At 48.9% G+C, this 19,398-nt stretch overlaps 1 protein-coding gene across 1 annotated transcript in view; it reads right to left on the reverse strand.

Annotated features, from left to right (window-relative positions):
- IQSEC2 (IQ motif and Sec7 domain ArfGEF 2) overlaps positions 1-17,972 on the reverse strand; it is a 182,915-nt gene extending 164,943 nt beyond the window's left edge. Inside the window, exon 1 of the mRNA XM_084835934.1 lies at positions 16,764-17,972. Within this exon, the coding sequence (XP_084692060.1) occupies positions 16,764-17,512 (749 nt within the window). The 5' untranslated portion in view covers positions 17,513-17,972. The remainder of the gene's footprint in view (positions 1-16,763) is intronic.
- Positions 17,973-19,398: the final 1,426 nt, after the last annotated feature.

Below are 19,398 nucleotides of genomic sequence, written 5' to 3' on the forward strand. Positions count from 1 at the left end.
GTCACAGAGAAGAAGGCCAGGATCTCTTCTCGATCATCCCAGAGTGCAGGACACAGAATATTAGGCTCAAGTTACAGGAAGCCAGATTTCAGCTGAACATCAGGAAAAACTTCAATGCAGCCAATGACCTAGGGTGGTGGTGGACTCTCCCACACTGGAGGCGTTCAAGACGAGGCTGGACAGCCATCTGTCAGGGATGCTCTGACTTGGATTCCTGCATTGAGCAGGGGGTTGGACTCAATGGCCTTGTAGGCCCCTTCCAACCCTGCTATTCTATGATTCTATGATCCATGTGCCTGCCAGCCCCAGCCCCTGACCTCCACATGTTCAGCGGAACACATGAAAGGGGGCTCTACACATGTGCAACTGTATGCACGCAGACCTTCCATGCACTTGAAACCCTACACAATCAGGATTCCTGGAAGGTCCCTACTCCTACATTTGTATGCATGAACAGGCCCCTTCCACACAGTCCAATGAATACATGGGGATGAGGGAGTCGGCATGACAACTTCAGGGGCAGAGCGAGCAAGTGCACTCTTGTCTTGCTTCCCATGCCTTGTGGGATGGGAGATCATCTTCACAGGACTACACTCACTGCCTCTTGTTAGCAAACATGGTGGCAAGCAGCAATCATATGCCCACTATCATAAAGTTATGTGGTCCCCCAGGACTGGTAGTTGGTAGCAAGGAAACATCTAGGGACAATGTTAAGGGAAAGAGAGGGAGGGGGAGAGATGGAGAGCCTCTCTCTAGACCAAGTAGGCCTGCACACTCTGTGATCCATCAAGCTGAATGGAGTCCCCTTCCCCCCAAAACAGTTTTACCTGGAAAGTACCATATGGTGAAGCTGTTCCTGGACTATATAACTTCAGACTGTATGTGAGAGATTGCATGACATAATGTTCCTCCATGTAGTAGTAGTAGTAGTAGTGATAATAATGATGATGATGATGATGATAATAATAATAATAATAATAATAATGATTTCCTTGCACTTAGGAAAACTGGGTGCTGGAGAAGAATGTTCTAGCCTAGCCGTCTCCTTCACATTTCTATGATTAGAAACACTTCCCTCTCCGGGGGGGAGCATTTATCCATATAATCCCCCTCCCCATGCAGTCTGAAGTGGTATAGTCCAGAAACAGTTTTACCCCCTGATGGTACTGTTTGTCTAGAAAGCCTCTTCAGTGAGCTTGATGTGGCTCCACAGGGTGCCTACCGAAGAACAGCATTCTATAAAGATGTCAACATACTGCTAAAAGCCTGAAAAAAATAGAGCCTTTTGTAAATCTACAAGGGAAGGGTTGAGATCTCAAATAAAGCTCAGGGGAGTAAGAACTCTTGGATTTTAGATCTATCTCTGGATCTGGAGGACAAATTCCCATAATCACGCAACCCTATGCCACCGCTTAATTAACACACTTTAACCACCCTTTTTATGTGGCTAGAGAGATCACAATTAATTGCGGTACAGCGATTCTCAAACCCACTCGTTTTCTGAAGAATCCTTCAAGGGGATCTTAGGAAACTTGATTAGGGGTTCTTCAGTGAAAACGAGAGTAATGTCAGGCAGGTTTCCCTGAGAGGGACAAAAGCACTTAGCCACAAGGAAATGTGCCATTCTTAATTCACATGGAGCAATAGTGAGGCCTAGTGCACCTTGCCAGCATCCTGTGTGAGCTGAGCATGTGCCTTGAACACTTCCTAGAATCTTCTGCATGCAACATACAGGCATTCAGAGGCAGAGGCACAGGGGCTTTCTGGCAGACAAAATAACGTAGAAAGGGTAACCACTGCCGCACATACAACTGTGGTTATGAAGATGAGCCAAGGATGACAGGATTATGGAATACAAAATGTGATTATGGAGGAATCCTGGCTGTATTCCTGTATAGTACTATAGATACCTGATTGTCTGTATGCTATGAGCAATATGGCAGCCATATTGCTCACAGCATAAAGCATAAAGGGAGGTTGTAGGAAGGATGTAGTTTAGACACCAATTAGCGTCTAATTTATAGTCCTCTGTGTAATGTGTGTCTGTCAAATGCTAAACAGTTTCCTCCGGCTAGAACAATAATTCCTCTGCCCAAATCAATGGCCCATCACATTCAGAGCCTCCTTTTATACACATTAAGTTATATCATAGTAATCTTATGTCAAGAGGACCTGCCACCAAGTGTGCCCATTTTTATGTTGCTAGGTATGATACCATGTTACCTGTGTCAGTTTCTATATAAAATTATTTGGGGCCTTTGAAAAGTAAATACCTAACTGACTCTGGAATCTCCAAGAAGGAACTGGCTGGAAGTGATATCAGCTTTGCCTTTGCTGCTTTTTAAAAAAGCAAGGAGTTCTGCAAAAGTAACCCAAACTTCAGGTCTTGACTTTTGCAAAGCCCATTGAGGCTAAGGTAGTTTACCATTTAACAAATACAATTAAAGATAAGATTAGCTAGCTGGCAATGTGGTGTAGCTAGTACGATAGAGTGTTGAACTGGGGAGGACTGGGAAACCTAGGTTAAAATCCCCACTTTGCCATGAAGCTCACTGGATGACTTTGAGCCAGTCACCATCTCTTAGCTAACCGACCTCACATAGTTGTTGTGAAAATTAAATGGGGAGGAGCTCCATGGAGGAAAAGGCAGGATATAAATGCAATCAATCAATTTGTTTGCCTATTATTTTCTATATCGAACTCTGTGCCTGTATCTGCATTTTCCTAACAAAATGTACAATTTGAGTACTCTCAATGTTTGCCCTTGGAGTTATCTAAGTATGCCCTTCCTTGGGAGAGCTGCAGGGGATTCCACCCAGAAAAGATCTTCCCACCAGGGCTGGTGGAATTGCTGCTGGTGCAGACCTTGGCCTGGTGAAAAGACACCTTCTCCATACAAAAACAAAGAACGCAAAGAAAAAACCCTACAATCAAAAAACTAGCATGTTAGAGAAAAGGCTATTTTTCTAAGTAGTGGCCACTTTTTTTTAGTACTGAGGGCTGTTCCATCATGTGTGAGCCCCCACCTGAAGTCTGACGTGGTACAGCCCAGAAACAAGAAACCACTTTTGGGTCCACATATAACTGACAGCACAATCCTACGCATCTAGACTCACTGAGTTCAATGGGACTTACTCCAAGGTATGTGTGTATAGGATTGCAGCCTAGACTGCACTCCTAGACACACTTACTACAATGTAAGCTCCCTTGAACTGAAAGCGGCTTCATTCCGATTAAACGTGCTTAAGATTAAGTTATAAACCTCACCAGTGCTAAGGAAATGGCCCTAGTCCATTTTAACTCCTTTGCTCATGAATTAACCCCACCTGATGCACAGAAATAAGACTGCCACTAGAGGTAATCAGAGACTGGTTGTGGACCCTCTTTCTCAGGTATATCCAGAGTCGTGTTTGATCCCTGGTGTTAAGAACATAAGAATACAATAAGAGCCCTGCTGGATCAGACCAAAGGCCCATCTAGTCCAGCATTCTGTTCACACAAAGGCCAACCAGCTGCCCAGGGAAAACCCACAAGGACACGAGTGCAACAGCACCCCGGCAACTGGTGTACGTAGGGTCACTGCCTCTGATAGTGGAGGTAGCATAAGGCCATCAGGACTAGTAGCCACTGATGGCCTTCTCCTCCAGGAATTTGTCTCCCTTTTAAAGCCATCCAAATTGGTGGCTGTCACTATGGCTTGTGGTAGTGAACTGCATCGTTTAACTATGTGCTGTGTGAAGAAGTACTTCCTTTCATCACCCCTGAATTTCCCCATCAGCTTCATGGGACGACCCCATTGGGTTCTAGTATTATGAAAAAGGGAGAAGGATGTCTCCCTATCCACTTCCTCCACACCATGCATAATTTTGTACACCCCTATCATGTCTCCCCTTACTAGCCTTAACAACTCCTAGAAATGTGGTTATTTCCTGTCATGAGCGTATACCACAGTGTAAGTTATGAGCAGCAGCTATAACTAGGGCAGGATGTTTATAACTTCAATTAGCCTGGCTTTTGTTTGTTTGTTTTTATTAAATGGATGAATATATCGCAAGATTCCAATGGAGGGGGATGTCATCTGAAGTATGAAATCTTAGAATTTAACAAACTTACTACCATGTGTCAGGGGGTTAGTCTCAGGTGTAATAAACCATTGTCTAGGTTGTACCACTTTAAACGGGGGGGGGGGGGCTCACATGGTAGTAGAATGTTCCTCCTTATTATTTTTTTTATCTCTCCACACAGAAAACTGGCATATCATCAAGAAAGCTAGGCTAGAACCCGTCTCCCTTTTCTTTATACAATTTTTTTTATGTGTATATGTAGCCCTGTCCCTCCTATCAACTGTCACCAGTGAAGCCATCAGAGGGAGAGGAAGCAGCAGCCAGACATCTCTCCATCATGCCTGAATCTGTATGAGGCCATCAGAAGGAAAGGAAGCAGCAGCCCTTTCACTGTGTCCATGACCTGATGAACTTTGCAACTAAAAATTTAGTGCCCGAATTTGCTTTTTTTGTCCTCCCTCCTAATGCCCTTTCCTTTTGTGTTACGTTTTTTAGATTGTAAGCCTGAGGCCAGGCACTGTCTTCTTAAGAAATATTTTTGTAAGCTGCCTTGAGAGACTTTTTGGCTAAAGGGCAAGATAGAAATGCTATGAATAAATAAATGAGGATTAATCCATTCAGATTAATCAGAAGTGGTATAGCCCAGACAGGTTCACTATCTCACAGGTTCACTACCTCAGTGAGAACCAGGCCTTATAATTCACCTCATATGCTCCTCAGGACTTGAAAACATCCAGTGCTTAGCAGGTACCCCAGGCTGGGGCAAGAAGAGTACCGCATCTTTCCCCTTAAGTGTCTTTTCATTGAGGGGATGTCTCACCTTTGACAGAGCTGCACAAAGAGAGCCATTAGTTACTGGTACTTTTCAAAAGCACTAAAAAGTGATATGGGCACAATACCACAACACAGAAAGGAATATTGCTCCTTCTGCGTGCGTAGAGACTGGTCTTGCCCTTGCTCTCCTTCAATGACATGATCCACATGATGGGACTGTCTGTTTACACTGAGGTGGGCAAATTCAGGGGGGCTGGGGCCAGTTCCCCCACCCCCATAGGCCACACTTTTGCTGCTGCCATGCTGCTGAATATCAGTGGCAGCAAAAACATCAGCAGTTTCCCACTGAATTTCAGTGGCAAACTGCTACAGAGTGGTAAAAGAGTCACATTTAGCTTGTTCTTGCTTGTTTGATGTTTTTTCTGCCTCTGTGAATTTTGGCGGTACAGGGGGGGCGGGGGTAGCAGGGGGAGTGCATGTGGGCCACATGATGCACACCCTTGGTTTACACAATGGCCCAGTTTGGACATAACACTAATATATGTTTTAGCATTACGTTCACAAGCCTTGGGTTCACATATGATCCTCTCCCCTCTTCTAAAATGGCTATGACGACAAGATCACAAGCATTCATTCTGCTTTTAAACTAACCAGGGTTCCATTACCAAACCCAGGGTGCTCTGAGTAATTTAAAAACATAGTTAATGTACAATTAAGCGCATAGTTAAGCTATGAAATTTGCTACCACAAGATGCAGTGGTGGCTATCATCCTGGATAGCTTTAAATGGGGATTAGACAAATTCATGGAGGGAGAGGTTGTCAACGGCTACTAGTCATGATGGCTATATATTACCTCTAGTATCAGAGACAGAATGCCTCTCAATACAAGTTGCTGGGGAACATGAGTGAGAGGATGCTTTGGCGCTCATGTCCCACTTGTGTGCTTCCTATGGGCATCTGGTTAGCCACAGTGGGAAGAGAATGCTGAACTAGATAGGCCTTCCGTCTGCTCCAGCATGGGATGTATGTTCTTATGGTTTGAGACCAAGCCAGGCATATAAACCACAATTTGATCTTGGCCTGTTACAAATCATAGTTTAAACTAACCAGAGTTCTCCCATGCACAAACATAACAAGGAACTCTGGTTAGTTTAAAACTGGAGGCAACGGCTCCTGAGCTCCTCACAGCTGTGCCAGAAAAGGAGAGGAGAAAGAGAATGAGTGCACTAATGCACAGAGCCAACCAGGTAGCGTGGGATAACAAACCCATGAACTCACTTCAATCTTGAATTTGTTTAGCTGTGAAAGGGTTGAATCTGAAGTTACAATGAGGTGACCGCAAGTTACCTGGGGAGTTCAGAGGCTTTTGACCCACCTCTCTTTCTCAATCAGACAATAGCTTGGTGGTTATCTTTGTGTAGGGAACATTCACAATTCCAGAGGAAAGGCTTCCAAACCATGTTCCAGGAAAGTCTGAGAATTCTGGGAAGCTTCTCAGGGGTTCCTCAATTAGGAGAGCTGTAACAGCAGGAAGTATTTTTCTAGAAAGAAGCGTGCCCCTATTACCAATCTTTCCCTGCAAGGTACAGCCAGAGGGGGAGTGTTGGGAATAGCCCCAGCTCTCTGCTCAGTTCACTCAGGGCCAGGGTTAGGCCCAAGTGCTTTGCATGAGCTGTAATGCACTCTACGTGGGGTTACCCTTGAAGACAGTTCGGAAGCTGCAGCTGGTGCAGAACACAGCGGCTAGCCTGATTAAAGGCAGCCGCCGGCGCGATCACATCACTCCAGTGCTGAAGGAGTTGCACTGGTTACCAGTTGTTTTTTGGGCCAAATTCAAGGTGTTGGTTTTGACCTTTAAAACCCTATATGGTTCTGGCCCAGCCTATCTCAAGGAGCACCTCCAGCAACACCAGACAGACCAGTTCAGCAACAAGATCAGAAACAAGATCAGCCTCGGATGGCCTTCTCTCTGTCCCATCAGCCAGGACAGCTAGGCTGGTGAGGACGAGGGAGAGGGCCTTCTCTGTGGTGGCCCCCACTCTGTGAAACTCCCTCCCTAGGGAACTCTGCCATGCCCCCCCCCTTTAATGAGCTTCTGCCATGCATTAAAAACATGGTTGTTCAGGCAAGCATTTGGGGTGGGTTAGCGTATTTTTAGAAATACGATGTTTTAATGTGGAATTGTATTGTTTTAAACCGTTGTATTGTTGTACATCACCCAGCGTGGCTGGGTGACAAGCCAGATGGGCGAAGAGATTTAATAAATAAAAATTTAATTTAAGAAATAAATGAGCTGTGTGTGCACCCTATAAAACAGCCATCTAGTCTCAGGGCTGGATCTAAAGTTTGTGGAATTTTAGACGCCTTCTCAGGGTCTCCGGAGGAATGAATAAAATCTCAGTGTGAAAAGCAAGAATCAAGAGACAGGGCTGTCTTCTACTTGTCTTCAAAGCTTTTGCTATTGGCTGTACCTCAGTGTCCCTCTGTCACCACCCCTGACCTGCCAGGTGCCATCCTTTGCTCCAAGCTCCGCCCCTTGATCTGCCAAGCACCACCCTTTAGCTCCCAGGCTCCACCCCCTGAGTTTCAGGTCTGAGCTTCAGGAAACCTGGTAGGCCCCAAAGTCCTCTGCCATGCACAGGGATTACGTGACAGACAGGAAGGTGGTTCCCTGGAAAACAAGACAATGCAGAAAAAGTTCCCTGAAGACAGAATGTTTGAAAGGCACTGCCAGAGGGGAACATGACTGTAACTGACCCAAGATTGTCTGTTACAGGGGGTGAGACCAAAACCGCATAGAATTCTGAAAACAAGACAATGCAGAAAAAGTTCCCTGAAGGCAGAATGTTTGAAAGGCACTGCCAGAGGGGAACACGACTGTAACTGATCCAAGGTTGTCTGTTACAGGGGGTGAGACCAAAACCCCATAGAATTCTGAAAACAAGACAATGCAGAAAAGGTTCCCTGAAGGCAGAATATTTGAAAGGCACTGCCAGAGGGGAACACGACTGTAACTGATCCAAGGTTGTCTGTTACAGGGGGTGAGACCAAAACCCCATAGAATTCTGAAAACAAGACAATGCAGAAAAGGTTCCCTGAAGGCAGAATGTTTGAAAGGCACTGCCAGAGGGGAACACGACTGTAACTGATCCAAGGTTGTCTGTTACAGGGGGTGAGACCAAAACCCCATAGAATTCTGAAAACAAGACAATGCAGAAAAGGTTCCCTGAAGGCAGAATGTTTGAAAGGCACTGCCAGAGGGGAACACGACTGTAACTGACCCAAGATTGTCTGTTACAGGGGGTGAGACCAAAACCCCATAGAATTCTTTGTCCAGAAACTAGTTGTTACCTCAGGATGGGGTAGAATCATAGCTAAAGGACATGAACCAGGAAGTCCCTGGTTCAAATGTCACTTCAACTTAAAGCAACCCTCTCTCTCTCCAGCTGCCCCACCACCCCTGTTCTCAGGATAATAATACTGACCTATCTTACAAGGCTCTTGTAAAGATTAGGGAAATTATGTATATGAAGTACTTCGAACACTCTGACCACTATATAAATGCGAAGTATTAGGATTGTGAAGAGGATGCACTTATACGGGTGCTATTTTGTTACGTATGTAAACAGTAATGGTGCAAACACAAGTCCATCGTCTTCCCATGAGAGCCTGTGGAGGGACATTTTGGAGTAGTGAACAGCTTTTCTTAGCTGTGACCTGTAATTCCTTGTGCTGAGTAGACTATGTTGGATTTCTCTGTAAACTATTATCGTCTTGAGACTTTTCTTATTTTATCTTGTCTTTAAAAAACATTAAAAAGAGCATGTGCTAATGAGAGTTTCCTTGTATTTTCTTATCCACTATGCTATACCATCTCTCAACTAATGTATTCAAGAAGACAAGGAAGGTTCTTGGACTCAAGCCTGCCTGGAAGCCCTCTCTCTCAATTCCAATGTCAGGGGCCCAACTCTCATTACCCAGGGGAGAGGGGAATATGTCCCGTACATGCATTGGTTCTATTGTTGTTGTTAGTAGGAGTATTCCTAGAAGCCTGAGCCCTGGCACTGTAAAGGGATCATTGGTAAGCCCTTACACAAACTAAAAACCTGCGTATGACTTAAAAGCACCAGAGCCTCATCTTACAGCAATCCTACTCTTTCTCTGCCACACAGCTTTAATCTCAGACTTTTGCACACACACACACACACACACACACACAATTCTGGGAATAAATCCAAAAGTTAAAAAAAGAGGCTCAAGTCACAGACAACCCACATCTCATTTCCAGTCTTTAAACAGCTCCTCCCCTTCAAACTGGGGCCAGATTTTAAGCAATGCGCCAAAGAGAGAAAGGCCTGCAGCCTGTTCTTCTTTCCCCTCCTCCCTTAAACAAATCAATTCTCTCCTAACCCGACTGGAAGCCACAGTCCTTGGGAGGGGCACTGGCCTGCTTTTCCAAGCATCATTAAGTCCCGAAGCACCTGTGGCTCTCACCGCTGGATGTAAATAAATCACGAAAAATATCTGCTGAACCACCTTCTCCTCTAGCAGCTTGGGAAGCGACTGCATGAAAGAACATTTGCCATATCAGAGGTTCTGCTTTTTATTTTCTTCCCCTCTCCCCACATCTCCCCCACTACAATCACTTCTGTTCCAATCTGGGCTCCTTCCTGACCAGCTCTAAAGGAGAAGGCAAGTGCTCCTTGGAGACTGAAATCCCAGTTTGAAATATTGTAACAACTGATAATAATTATACTGCATTTAATGCTTTTACATATGAGTCTACATTTTAGTTTTCTTTTGTTCGCCACATTGTGCATCAAACTGCAGAAAGCCCATCTATAAGTTCACAGCCCAGTCTTATGCACATTTATTTTGGAAGTGTGTGGATCTGGATGGATATTCCTTTGCCACTGATTCATATCATATTTTGATATTAAAAGGCCTATGACCTCCTCTGTACAGTACAACAGCCTTTGCAAGAATGCCTCCAATCATGTTTCTTCAGCCACCAGTAAGATCTTGTCTACTTGATGCAACCTCCACTTAAATGAACTTGGACTGTAACTGGCACTATAGTCCTAGGAACTTCCAGCATCCTATGAGCCTTTCATCAATTGAGACTGGAAACTTCTGGTTTTAAGTCAGACTCAAGTCAGGAGGTCATATATGCCTTTTAGGGCGCAATCCTACCCAGATAGGTGGCCGCCTCCGAACTTGGAGGCAACCACCTATCCAAAGCAGGGCAGGAGAAGCATAGAGGGGATCGTTCCCTCCGTGCTTCTCCTGCCCTGCATTTGCGGCTATTGTGGCTGCCTAGCGGCGGGAGGGCTGAGCGGGGGAGAAGGCCACTGTATGACATGTAGGATGTGTTGTACAGGCATTTCCGCCCTCCCCGCCCCAGAAAGCCCCCAGACACACCCCTTTTCGGCCACCCTGCACTCCTCTTGTGAGTGTGGAGGACAAGGCTGTTCTGCACTGCCTCCGAGGCAGCATGGAAGTGGGGGGAGGTCAGTTCTCCAGGAACCAACCTCAGAGCACAGGCTCTGAGGTCATTTCCCGGAAAACAACATATCCTATGGCCATCTAGCCACTGTCTAGTGGCCACGGGATTGCTCCCTCCGTATATCAAATATAATATAAATATATGGCAAAGGGATAAAAATACAGATCCACTTACCTCATCCACTGCATTCAGTGAGGCTTACTCTCAAATCATGTGTATACTGGATTTCAACCTTTTAAATAAATAAGCAGACAAACTGTACTCCTACGAAGCTATACAACAGCCTCCCCCAAACTGGTGCCTTCCAGATGTTTTGGTCACTAATCCCATCAGCCCCAGCCAGCATGGCCAATGGGCAGAAGTGCTGGGAATTGTAGTTCAAAACATCTAGAGGGCACCAGGTTGGGGAATGCTGCCATATAAGAATCCCTTACCCAATGCTTAGATGCTATCACATTCTGGTTTAAGGTTCATACATGTTCCAACCTAGAGTGGCTGCCTATTTCTTTAAGGGCCCTTGGAGAAGACCAGCCCTGAAACACTAGGGCTGGATGCTTACCTGGGAGTAAATCCTACTGAACTCAGTGGAGCCTGCTTCTCAGTAAACATGCTCTGTTTGGTCAAAATCCAACACATACTTAATTACTTGGGACTGATACTGAAACTGAAGCTCAAATATTTTGGCCACCTAATGTGAAGAGAAAATTCACTGGAAAAGACCCTGATGCTGGGAAAGATTGAAGGCAAAAGGAGAAGGGGACGGCAAAGGATGAGATGGCTAGATAGCATCACCGATGCAATGAATATGAACTTGAGCACACTCCAGGAGAGAGCGGAGGACAGGAAGGCCTGGCGTGCTATGGTCCATGGAGTCACGAAGAGTCGGACATGACTTAACGACTAAACAACAACAAATCTCACTGAACTGAGTGGGCCTAGTTTCCAGGTAAACACTGGAAGAAGAATCAGACTGGAAGAGAAACAGGCACCATCAACCAAATGCACAGTTACAAGATGGGGGATACGTGGCTCAACCACGCTACAAGCGAGAAGGATCTTGGAATTGTTGTCGATCACTAGCTGAATATGAGCCAACAATGTGATGTGGCTGCAAAAAAGGCAAATGCAATTTGGGGCTGCATTAATAGAAGCATAGCTTACAAATCCCGGGAAGTACTAGTTCCCCTCTACTCAGCACTGGTTAGGCCTCATCTGGAGTACTGTGTCCAGTTCTGGGCACCACACTTTAAGAAGGATGCAGACAAACTGAAGAGGGTTCCGAGGAGGGCAACAAAGATGATCAAGGGACTGGAAACAAAGCCCTATGAGGAGAGACTGAAAGAACTGCGCATGTTGAGCCTTGAGAAAAGACTGAGGGGAGATAAGATAGCGCTCTTCAAGTAATTGAAAGGTTGTCACAGAGAGGAAAGCCCGCATCTCTTCTCGATCATCCCAGAGTGCAGGACACGGAAGAATGAGCTCAAGTGACAGGAAGCCAGATTCTGGCTGAACATCAGGAAAAACGTCCTGACTGTTAGAGCAATACGACAATGGAACCAATTACCTAGGGAGGTAGCAGGCTCTCCCACACTGGAGGTGTTCAAGACGAGGCTGGACAGCCATCTGTCAGGGATGCTCTGACTTGGATTCCTGTATTGAGCAGGGGGTTGGATTCAATGGCCTTGTAGGCCCCTTCCAACCCTACCATTCTATGATTCTGTGATCTCCAAGGGTTCTGACAATGGGTGGAGCTGTTTGTAAAGGGATAGCTTGTTTTATGAAGATGCATGAAGTGGCTGCTTGCTGGAGAGACAGCTGGGGAAACAGCTGCTGAGCAAGCTCCCCAGAGCGTGCAGGATTGCTTTCATGTAGAGAACTGCAACACAGGGTGAGATGACCCACACTGCAACCTGACACTCAAGCACCAAAGGAGTCCTCGACGTGCAGCAATGCGCAGTCTGTGTTTGCGAGTGTGTGTGACAAGCAGCAATAAGTGTGTTGGGCTATAGCGAACTGTATGTGAAATGTTGTCCGACCACAACTCCACAGTGATTGTAGGCATGACAGCTCCTTGACAGCCAAGGAGAAAGGCTCTTAAACCCCATTAAAATTCTACAAACAAAAAGGCCGGTTCACACAAATGCGTACGCTTACTCAACACTGATCTGTATCTGAACCAATGAACTGGCACCAGGGACAAGAACTGTCTTTAAGGTGATTCCAAGGTGATATGATAGCTCTTTCTGTGGGTCTGATCCATGATAGCTCATTCACACGTGCGTATTACTATTTGATGCTGCAGTCATTAAGGGAGGAACAGGTATGTGTGAACTGGGCCCTAGGTCTGCCTTTAGTTAGAACTCTGGCAAAATAAGAGCACAAAACTTACGAGTGGGGCAGCATACACATGTAGACCCTTAGCAATCAATCAATTTCTCCTTTCTTCCTCCTTGAACTGGGAAAATGAGCTGGCACTGAGCTTTTTGTAATGACTGGGGAAGTGAGGGGAGGGAATACAGCACACATTCTGTAAAGACCTCTTGGCCTGACAATGGACACTGAAGCCTTTACCTCAATCCCACAGAAACCTGGTGGCGCCAGGCCTGGGGGTTGTTTGGATAAAGACAGGGGCCGAATCTATGGCTCACATAGAATACACAAATGCCTGGAGCAGCAGCATTCAAGTGGTGCTTGCCATTCCAGAAGCAGCGCGCAACACCAGCTTCTCACACACCTACTGGAACACTCGAATCCCTTCTTGAACTGAGAGTGCCCTCCGGATGCCTTCCTAATGATGCAGCAGGTTTCTGGGATGTGACCTCAGCATAGCCACCTAGGGCCAAACTAGACATGATTACACTAAAACGTGTGGCTGCAACCCCCAAAAAAGGTCACCCCACCCTGAGTTCCCACTTCCTCCTCTGTAATGTTTAGTAGCACTTAACGCATATCCAAGATTCTTGTTTCTCCTTGTTTCTCCTCCACTCTCTGTGGTTGGGAAAAGGAGTTAGCAGGAGCATCTGCAGAGCACAGCAGACCGATGCAGATCCACACAGCTGCAGCATCAGCCAGATCTGTCAGCTCCTTGCCTTAGATCTGGCCTGGGTCCCCCAGAAAACCTCAATCTAAGTCTCTGGCCTTAACATTCTCCGCTCCCTCTGCCTCTCACAACACTGACTTTGGGGCCAGTGGTTCTGCGACTCATCAGGATTACGTAATGTGAACACACGCCCCAGAAATATCTGATGAGCCATGCACACAATCAGGAAGGATCCTAGGGCAGGATAGCTATTGCTTCCTTCCCCCTCACATGCTCCCATGTCTACAGTCAACAGCAAGAGAGACAAATGAGTTTTGGAGCTCAACAGCGTGCTTCCTTTGTCGTGCTTCCTTTGTCTACCGTGTGCTTAAGAAACTAGCCAGTTCTACTTTATCCTGAACAGCTAGTGTCCTTTGGGGTTCCCAAAAATCAGGCATGCAGCTGCCTCTGGAGCGGAGTGCAACAGTGTTGTCCAGTTGATGGGCACAGGAGCTCATGGAATAAACTTTGGGGAAGCTTTGGACAACCACATGTTTCATCACATGCAGCAAACCACAGTAGACCAAGGGAAGAGGAATCTTTTTCCATCTTCCCCAGATGATTGGGATATAATCCCCCCTCTGGAGTTGACAGATAATTAGGTATTGGAACACCTCCATTCTCTTTCAGGCTCCAGGAAAGAACTGGGATGTAATAATAATGCTTAGCATCCATGTGCTGCTTTTTTGAGTTTTCAAAGTATTTGCACACATTCTTTTGCTAATCCCTACAACAACCTTGTAAGGTAGGCCATTAGTATTATTACTATTGTTGCAGATGGAGGGCTGAAAGGTGGCGGTTTGCTTAAGAGCACCTAATAAGTTCATGGCTGAAGTGAGATCTGAACACAGGGCATACCAGTGGCTAGAGCGTAGGGGCGGGAGGGGTGAGGGTGTGTGCTGGACTGAGTGGTCCTGGGTTCACTTCCCAGCTCAGTCTAGTAGTGAGAGTGGGGTGAGGGGCTGCCTTTTGCCACTTCTGGCTTTTCTGCCAGCAGGGAGGAGAGGATCAGTTCTCCTCTCCCCGCATTGCCACTCCAGGCTCTAAAAAAACGCCTCCCCAGTGTCGGTAGCGAGTGGGCGGGAATGGCAAGACACATTTGTGCTGGTTTTAAGTCATTTGCAGCATCAAACCACTTTGCTAATTTCTAACCAGAAGAAGGAGGCGGCGATGAGGAGAGAGAGAGAGAAAGAACACGCGGCTGGATTCGTCAATTCCCACCCCACACAGCCTCCCCTGCTGCCATTCCTGAAGCAGATCCCCCAAAGCTTGAAGGGCTAATGGCATCGCAGTCTTCCGCCAGAACTCAGGGGCCAGCAGAGATCAACTTCCCAGGTGCAGTAGCGCAAACACCCCACAATTCCCCAAACCAGAAGCTCTCCGCTCTGGAGCAGTGGCCTCTGTGGCACTAGATCAGACACCTAGAAGCAGCCTTCCCCAACCTGGCACCCTCTGGATGTGTTTGCCTACAGCTCCCGTCATCCACAGCTAGGCTGCCTGTTCTAGAAGACGATGCAAGTCGAGAGAGAAAAGGAACACAAGCCTTGTTCCTCTTCCAGAGTTGGGTACGGAGGCCAGGGGTCCTGGTTCCTACACTTCTCACTCCCCTAACCCACCAGATCCTGTTCCTTTCCCAAAAGCACTCAGAAGTTGTGGTTCCTACTAACACCATAAATCAGCAGGGTCAACTTCCCCCCATCCGCCATATTCTTCTCCCAGTCTCTGAACTCAGTGCTCAGCGCATAACACTGAACAGCCCATGCAACTCATTTCACCCCCACACATGCACACCTCCTCCCTCCTCTCTCATCACAGCAATGGTGCACTCCTTGGCAATACCCCTCCCCTCTGGATGTAACCCTGGAGTCACAGTTCAGCCAGATGGGGAGGGGGTTGGGGAGAAGTGGGCTGGATCCTGCCCCTGTCCTAACCAGAAGCTCCTTCCCAACACCTATCCCATCAGAGGAAAATATGCAGAAAGGCTAGGTCCCAAGGCTCTAGGGATTACTGGGCAGAGAGGGGACATATATACATGTGCAGTGTCTGTGTACAGACACATAAGCATATGAAGCAGAAGCAAAAGGCCCTATCCAGCACCACCCCATACAAAAGAGCCAGAGGGATATGCTAACAGGGTGCAAGAGAATTAGAGACAGGCTGTTGGGGCTAGCAGGACTGCCTCCTTCCTGGAGGCTGCTGTTTTCCCTTCCTCAGGAAAATGCAATTTAGGGCCGTAGGATTACAAAAGGCTGTTGGGAGTATTTACACACCTTCATTTAAGAATGACCTTAGCCCTCAATCAATGTTTGTAATGGTGGAGCCCTTAAATATGCGCAGGGAATCATTTTTAAGAGCACCAATGCGGAAGAATAGAGAGGGTTTGTTTGTTTTTAAAGAAGATATGGATTTAGTATTTACTGCACAATGAAATCCAAAGTGGGGAGGGAAGAGGGGAGAGCCATTTGGGATATTGCAGAGGAAAAAGATGCGGGATTGGCAAGGGAGACTGCTTCCAGTGGTCCACTGCAGGGAGAAAACCTCTCTCTCTCTCTCTCTCTCCGCAGAGCAACTAGACAGCAAGTCCCTGACAGGATGGCAGAGCGATATGGATCCAGGGTGACAGGTGAGAGAAACGTGTGTATTGGCACAGAGCAGTATTTCTCTACAGAGGGATATATTCCGAAATAAGGGAAAGCAGGGAAGGAGCAAAGATGACTGAAAGTAAGGCTGAAGTTTGAAAAGACCAGGAATGGGAAGATGTCCAGGGGCAGCAGGTTGCATGGCTACAGTGTGCTGATGTGTATCGGTGGTAGGCCGTGTAGCAGCCTGCAATGGCGGGGTGGTGGTGGTGGTGTCCCAGGCAGGGTCCAATGCAAATGTTTAGTAATAAAGGTGAGCTAATGAAACCTAGGTATAAGGATGGGGTAACAAGGCACTGTCAACCCAGCAACAGATTACGGGTGCAGAGTTGTTGATGTTCCGGGTTGTTGCAACTGCAACAAGATTCCAAGGCCCAGATCCAAGGCACCACAGTGGCACAGAGAGTTGCCAGGAGGGCAGGCCTGCAACATTTTGATATCCCCCCCCCGCAACCACTGCGCCACACAATCCTCAAAAGCCCCCCCCCCATCCCTTGCCACGTTGTAAAGGATGCCGGGCACGAGGACTCCCTGCCTGCACAGTGCTCGGCTGGCACCCATAATTTATTATCACTTCAAACCCGAGGTTGTGCTTGGGCTGCTCGTGGTCCTGGGGGCAAGGGCTAACACCCTACTGGGCGGGAGGGCGGGGGTACTACACTGGGGGCTGCAAGGGCCCGGTGGCAGACCCGCTCCTTACTTTCTCTGCAGAGTAGTTGCCGGGCTGGTGCTGGCACTGGTGCTGTGGCCACCTCCTGCTCCAGGGCTGGAGCTCCGCGACGCCCCTCGGCTCAGCTGCCCCCTCTCCCTTTCCCGGGGTGGCCGAGGGTACTCATGCTCTTTCTCCCGAGTCTGATGGCACTGCGGGGGCCGGTCTCGATGCAGCTGGCACGGTTCCCTGTAGTGGCTCTCCCGGTTCTGGTACTGCCCATCCCGGTTCCCGTAGTGCGGTAGATCTCGCTCCTTGTCCCGGTTCTGATACTGATTCTGCCCTTCCCGGTCTGCTCTGCTTTGGTATTGGCTCTCGCGGTCTGCTGCCCGGTTCTGGTACTGAGCGTCGCGGTCTGTTCGGTTCTCCCGGTTCTGGTACTGCCCATCCCGGTCGGTGCGGTTCTGGTATTGCCCTTCCCGGTTCTGGTACTGCCCGTCTCGCTCCGTCCGGTTCTGATAGTGGCTGTCCCGCTCCTTGTGGTGGTACTGCCCGTCCCGGTCCCGGTCCCGATCCCGGTGTCGGTCCCGATCCCTCTCTCTGTCCCCTTCCCGCAGGTCGCGGTTCTCTTGGCTCAGTTGTTCCAGCTGCCCCTCCAGCTCCTCGATCCGGCGCCGCTGGGTCTCCAGCAGCTTCTGCTGGCTCTCGATGATGTTGTTGAGCTCCAGCAGGTACTCCACGGCCCGGCTGGGGCTCTCGGAACCGGGCACGCCGGGGCCGCCCCCCGCTCCCCCGTCCATGGAGAACGAGAGGAAGAGGGGCGCACGGGCGCTTTGCGCTGCGCCCGGCGCCCGCCGCCTTCGGCTCCCGATTGCTGCAAAGGGCACCACCCCGCGCCAGCTACAGACCCGCCCCGCGGCCCGCAGAGGGCTGCAGGGCTACGGCCACCATCGGGCGCAGCAAGGGGAGGAGGAGGAGCCGCTAGGGCTGCCGCTGCTGCTGCTCCCGCCGCCGCCTGCTCCAGCCCCGAGAGCGAGCCGCCTGCTCCTCCCGCTGCCGCCGCCGCCGCCGCTGCAGAGGCACTGCGCACTGCGAGCGCGCCGCCCGGCGAGCCCCGGGCGAGCCTCAGCCCAGCGGGAGGGGCAGAAGAACGCGGAGGGAAGGCAGGCAGGCAGGCGGGCGGGCGGCGAGGGGAGCCCGAGGCCCGGGCGGTTGCGGGCGGATCCGCGTCGAGCCCTCCCTGGCGGCGGGGTGGCTGCTCTGTCGCGGCCAAGTTTGGGAAGGAGGCGGAGCCCACCGGGGGACTTGTGGCGGCGGCGCGCCACAACTACACAAGTGTAGCCAAAGTGGGTGGGTCGGAGGGACGGATCCCGCCAGCCCTCCTGCGCTGCTGAGGAAAGTGGGCAAGGGTCGCTCGCGCCGGGAGGTGCTCGCATCACGTGGCTGGGAAGGACGGGGCGTAAGGAGTGGCCGGCGGGGGCCATATCTGAATCGGCTGCGGTGCTGAGCGCAGCGTGTGGCGCTCCCTGGGCGGCCTCGGCCCAAGCCAAGTTTTCCCAGGTCTAGCGCTCCACACATTACGTGACAAGCGGAATTCCACCCCCCAGTGTGCATTCAGCAGGAAGCTGTAGCCAATCCCAGCTCCTCGTACGATGAACGTGCCTGTGCGTTTGCAAACGCGTTTGTTGCACTTAGGCTTTTATATTATTAAGCGGATGCTCACAGGGTAGTTTAGCCTCCAAATCAAAGCCCAACTCCAGCAAAGGTTGAGCAAGCCCCACTGAAACAAATGGAACACACGAGCCCTGATGTAACTGAAGCCCCACTGCTTTCAGTGGGACTTCGGCAGCGGTCCTGTACCCACTTACCTGGGAGTTATGCCTCATTAAACTCAATGGGTCTTCACAGTAGACATGTACGGGATTGGGCTGTTACAATTAACTTTAGCTGGACTGGGCCCATAATATGTGAAGTCATTCTCAGTACCAATTTGCATGAGTAAACATACCATTTGTTTGCCATGGTGAACTGTTGCAGAGTGAGGCACCTGCCTCAGGCAGCAAATTGGGGGTGTCAGTTATTTAATATATTACTGTTATGTTTTTACTGCGGGTGTGTGTGTGGAGAGGGGCTTGTGGGACTTTCTGCCTCAGGTGCCAAAACAACTTGGATGGCCTTGGGTACTAGGTACATTGACTTGGGGGTGAGGGGCACCATTTGCTGCTCCGCCTCAGGCAGTAAAATGTCTTGGGACTAGGGATGTACGAAACTTACCTTTTCGAAGGGTGACATTCGTGGTGGGAGGGAGGTGCTCCGTCCCTCCCCCCGAAATTCTCTCCAGCCAGCTCTGCTCCACAGAGATTCCGCAGAGCCACTGGCCAGAGCCGCCCGCAGCTGGACATCCGGTCGCTGGGCAGCCTGCAGGGACACAAATGGCGGCTGCTGTAGTCGCCGCCATTTGCGTCCCTCTATTTTGCCGTGATAGGCCAAGTAAATATTTACGTAGCCTATCACTGCAAAAAAAAGAAAAAAACAGCAGACGCAAATGGTGGCGGCTACAGCGGCCGCCATTTGCGTTCCCTTTTTTTTGCCGTTTTAGCCTACGTAAATATTTACGTAGGCTATTACGGCAAAAAAAAAGGGGGGGAACGCCAATGGTGTAGTGGGGGGGCGGGGGCCTTAGTTC

Source organism: Heloderma suspectum, chromosome 2, assembly GCF_057233095.1.
Source record: "Heloderma suspectum isolate Gila_16-S chromosome 2, 16-S_ref, whole genome shotgun sequence".
Taxonomy (NCBI): Eukaryota; Metazoa; Chordata; class Lepidosauria; order Squamata; family Helodermatidae; genus Heloderma; species Heloderma suspectum.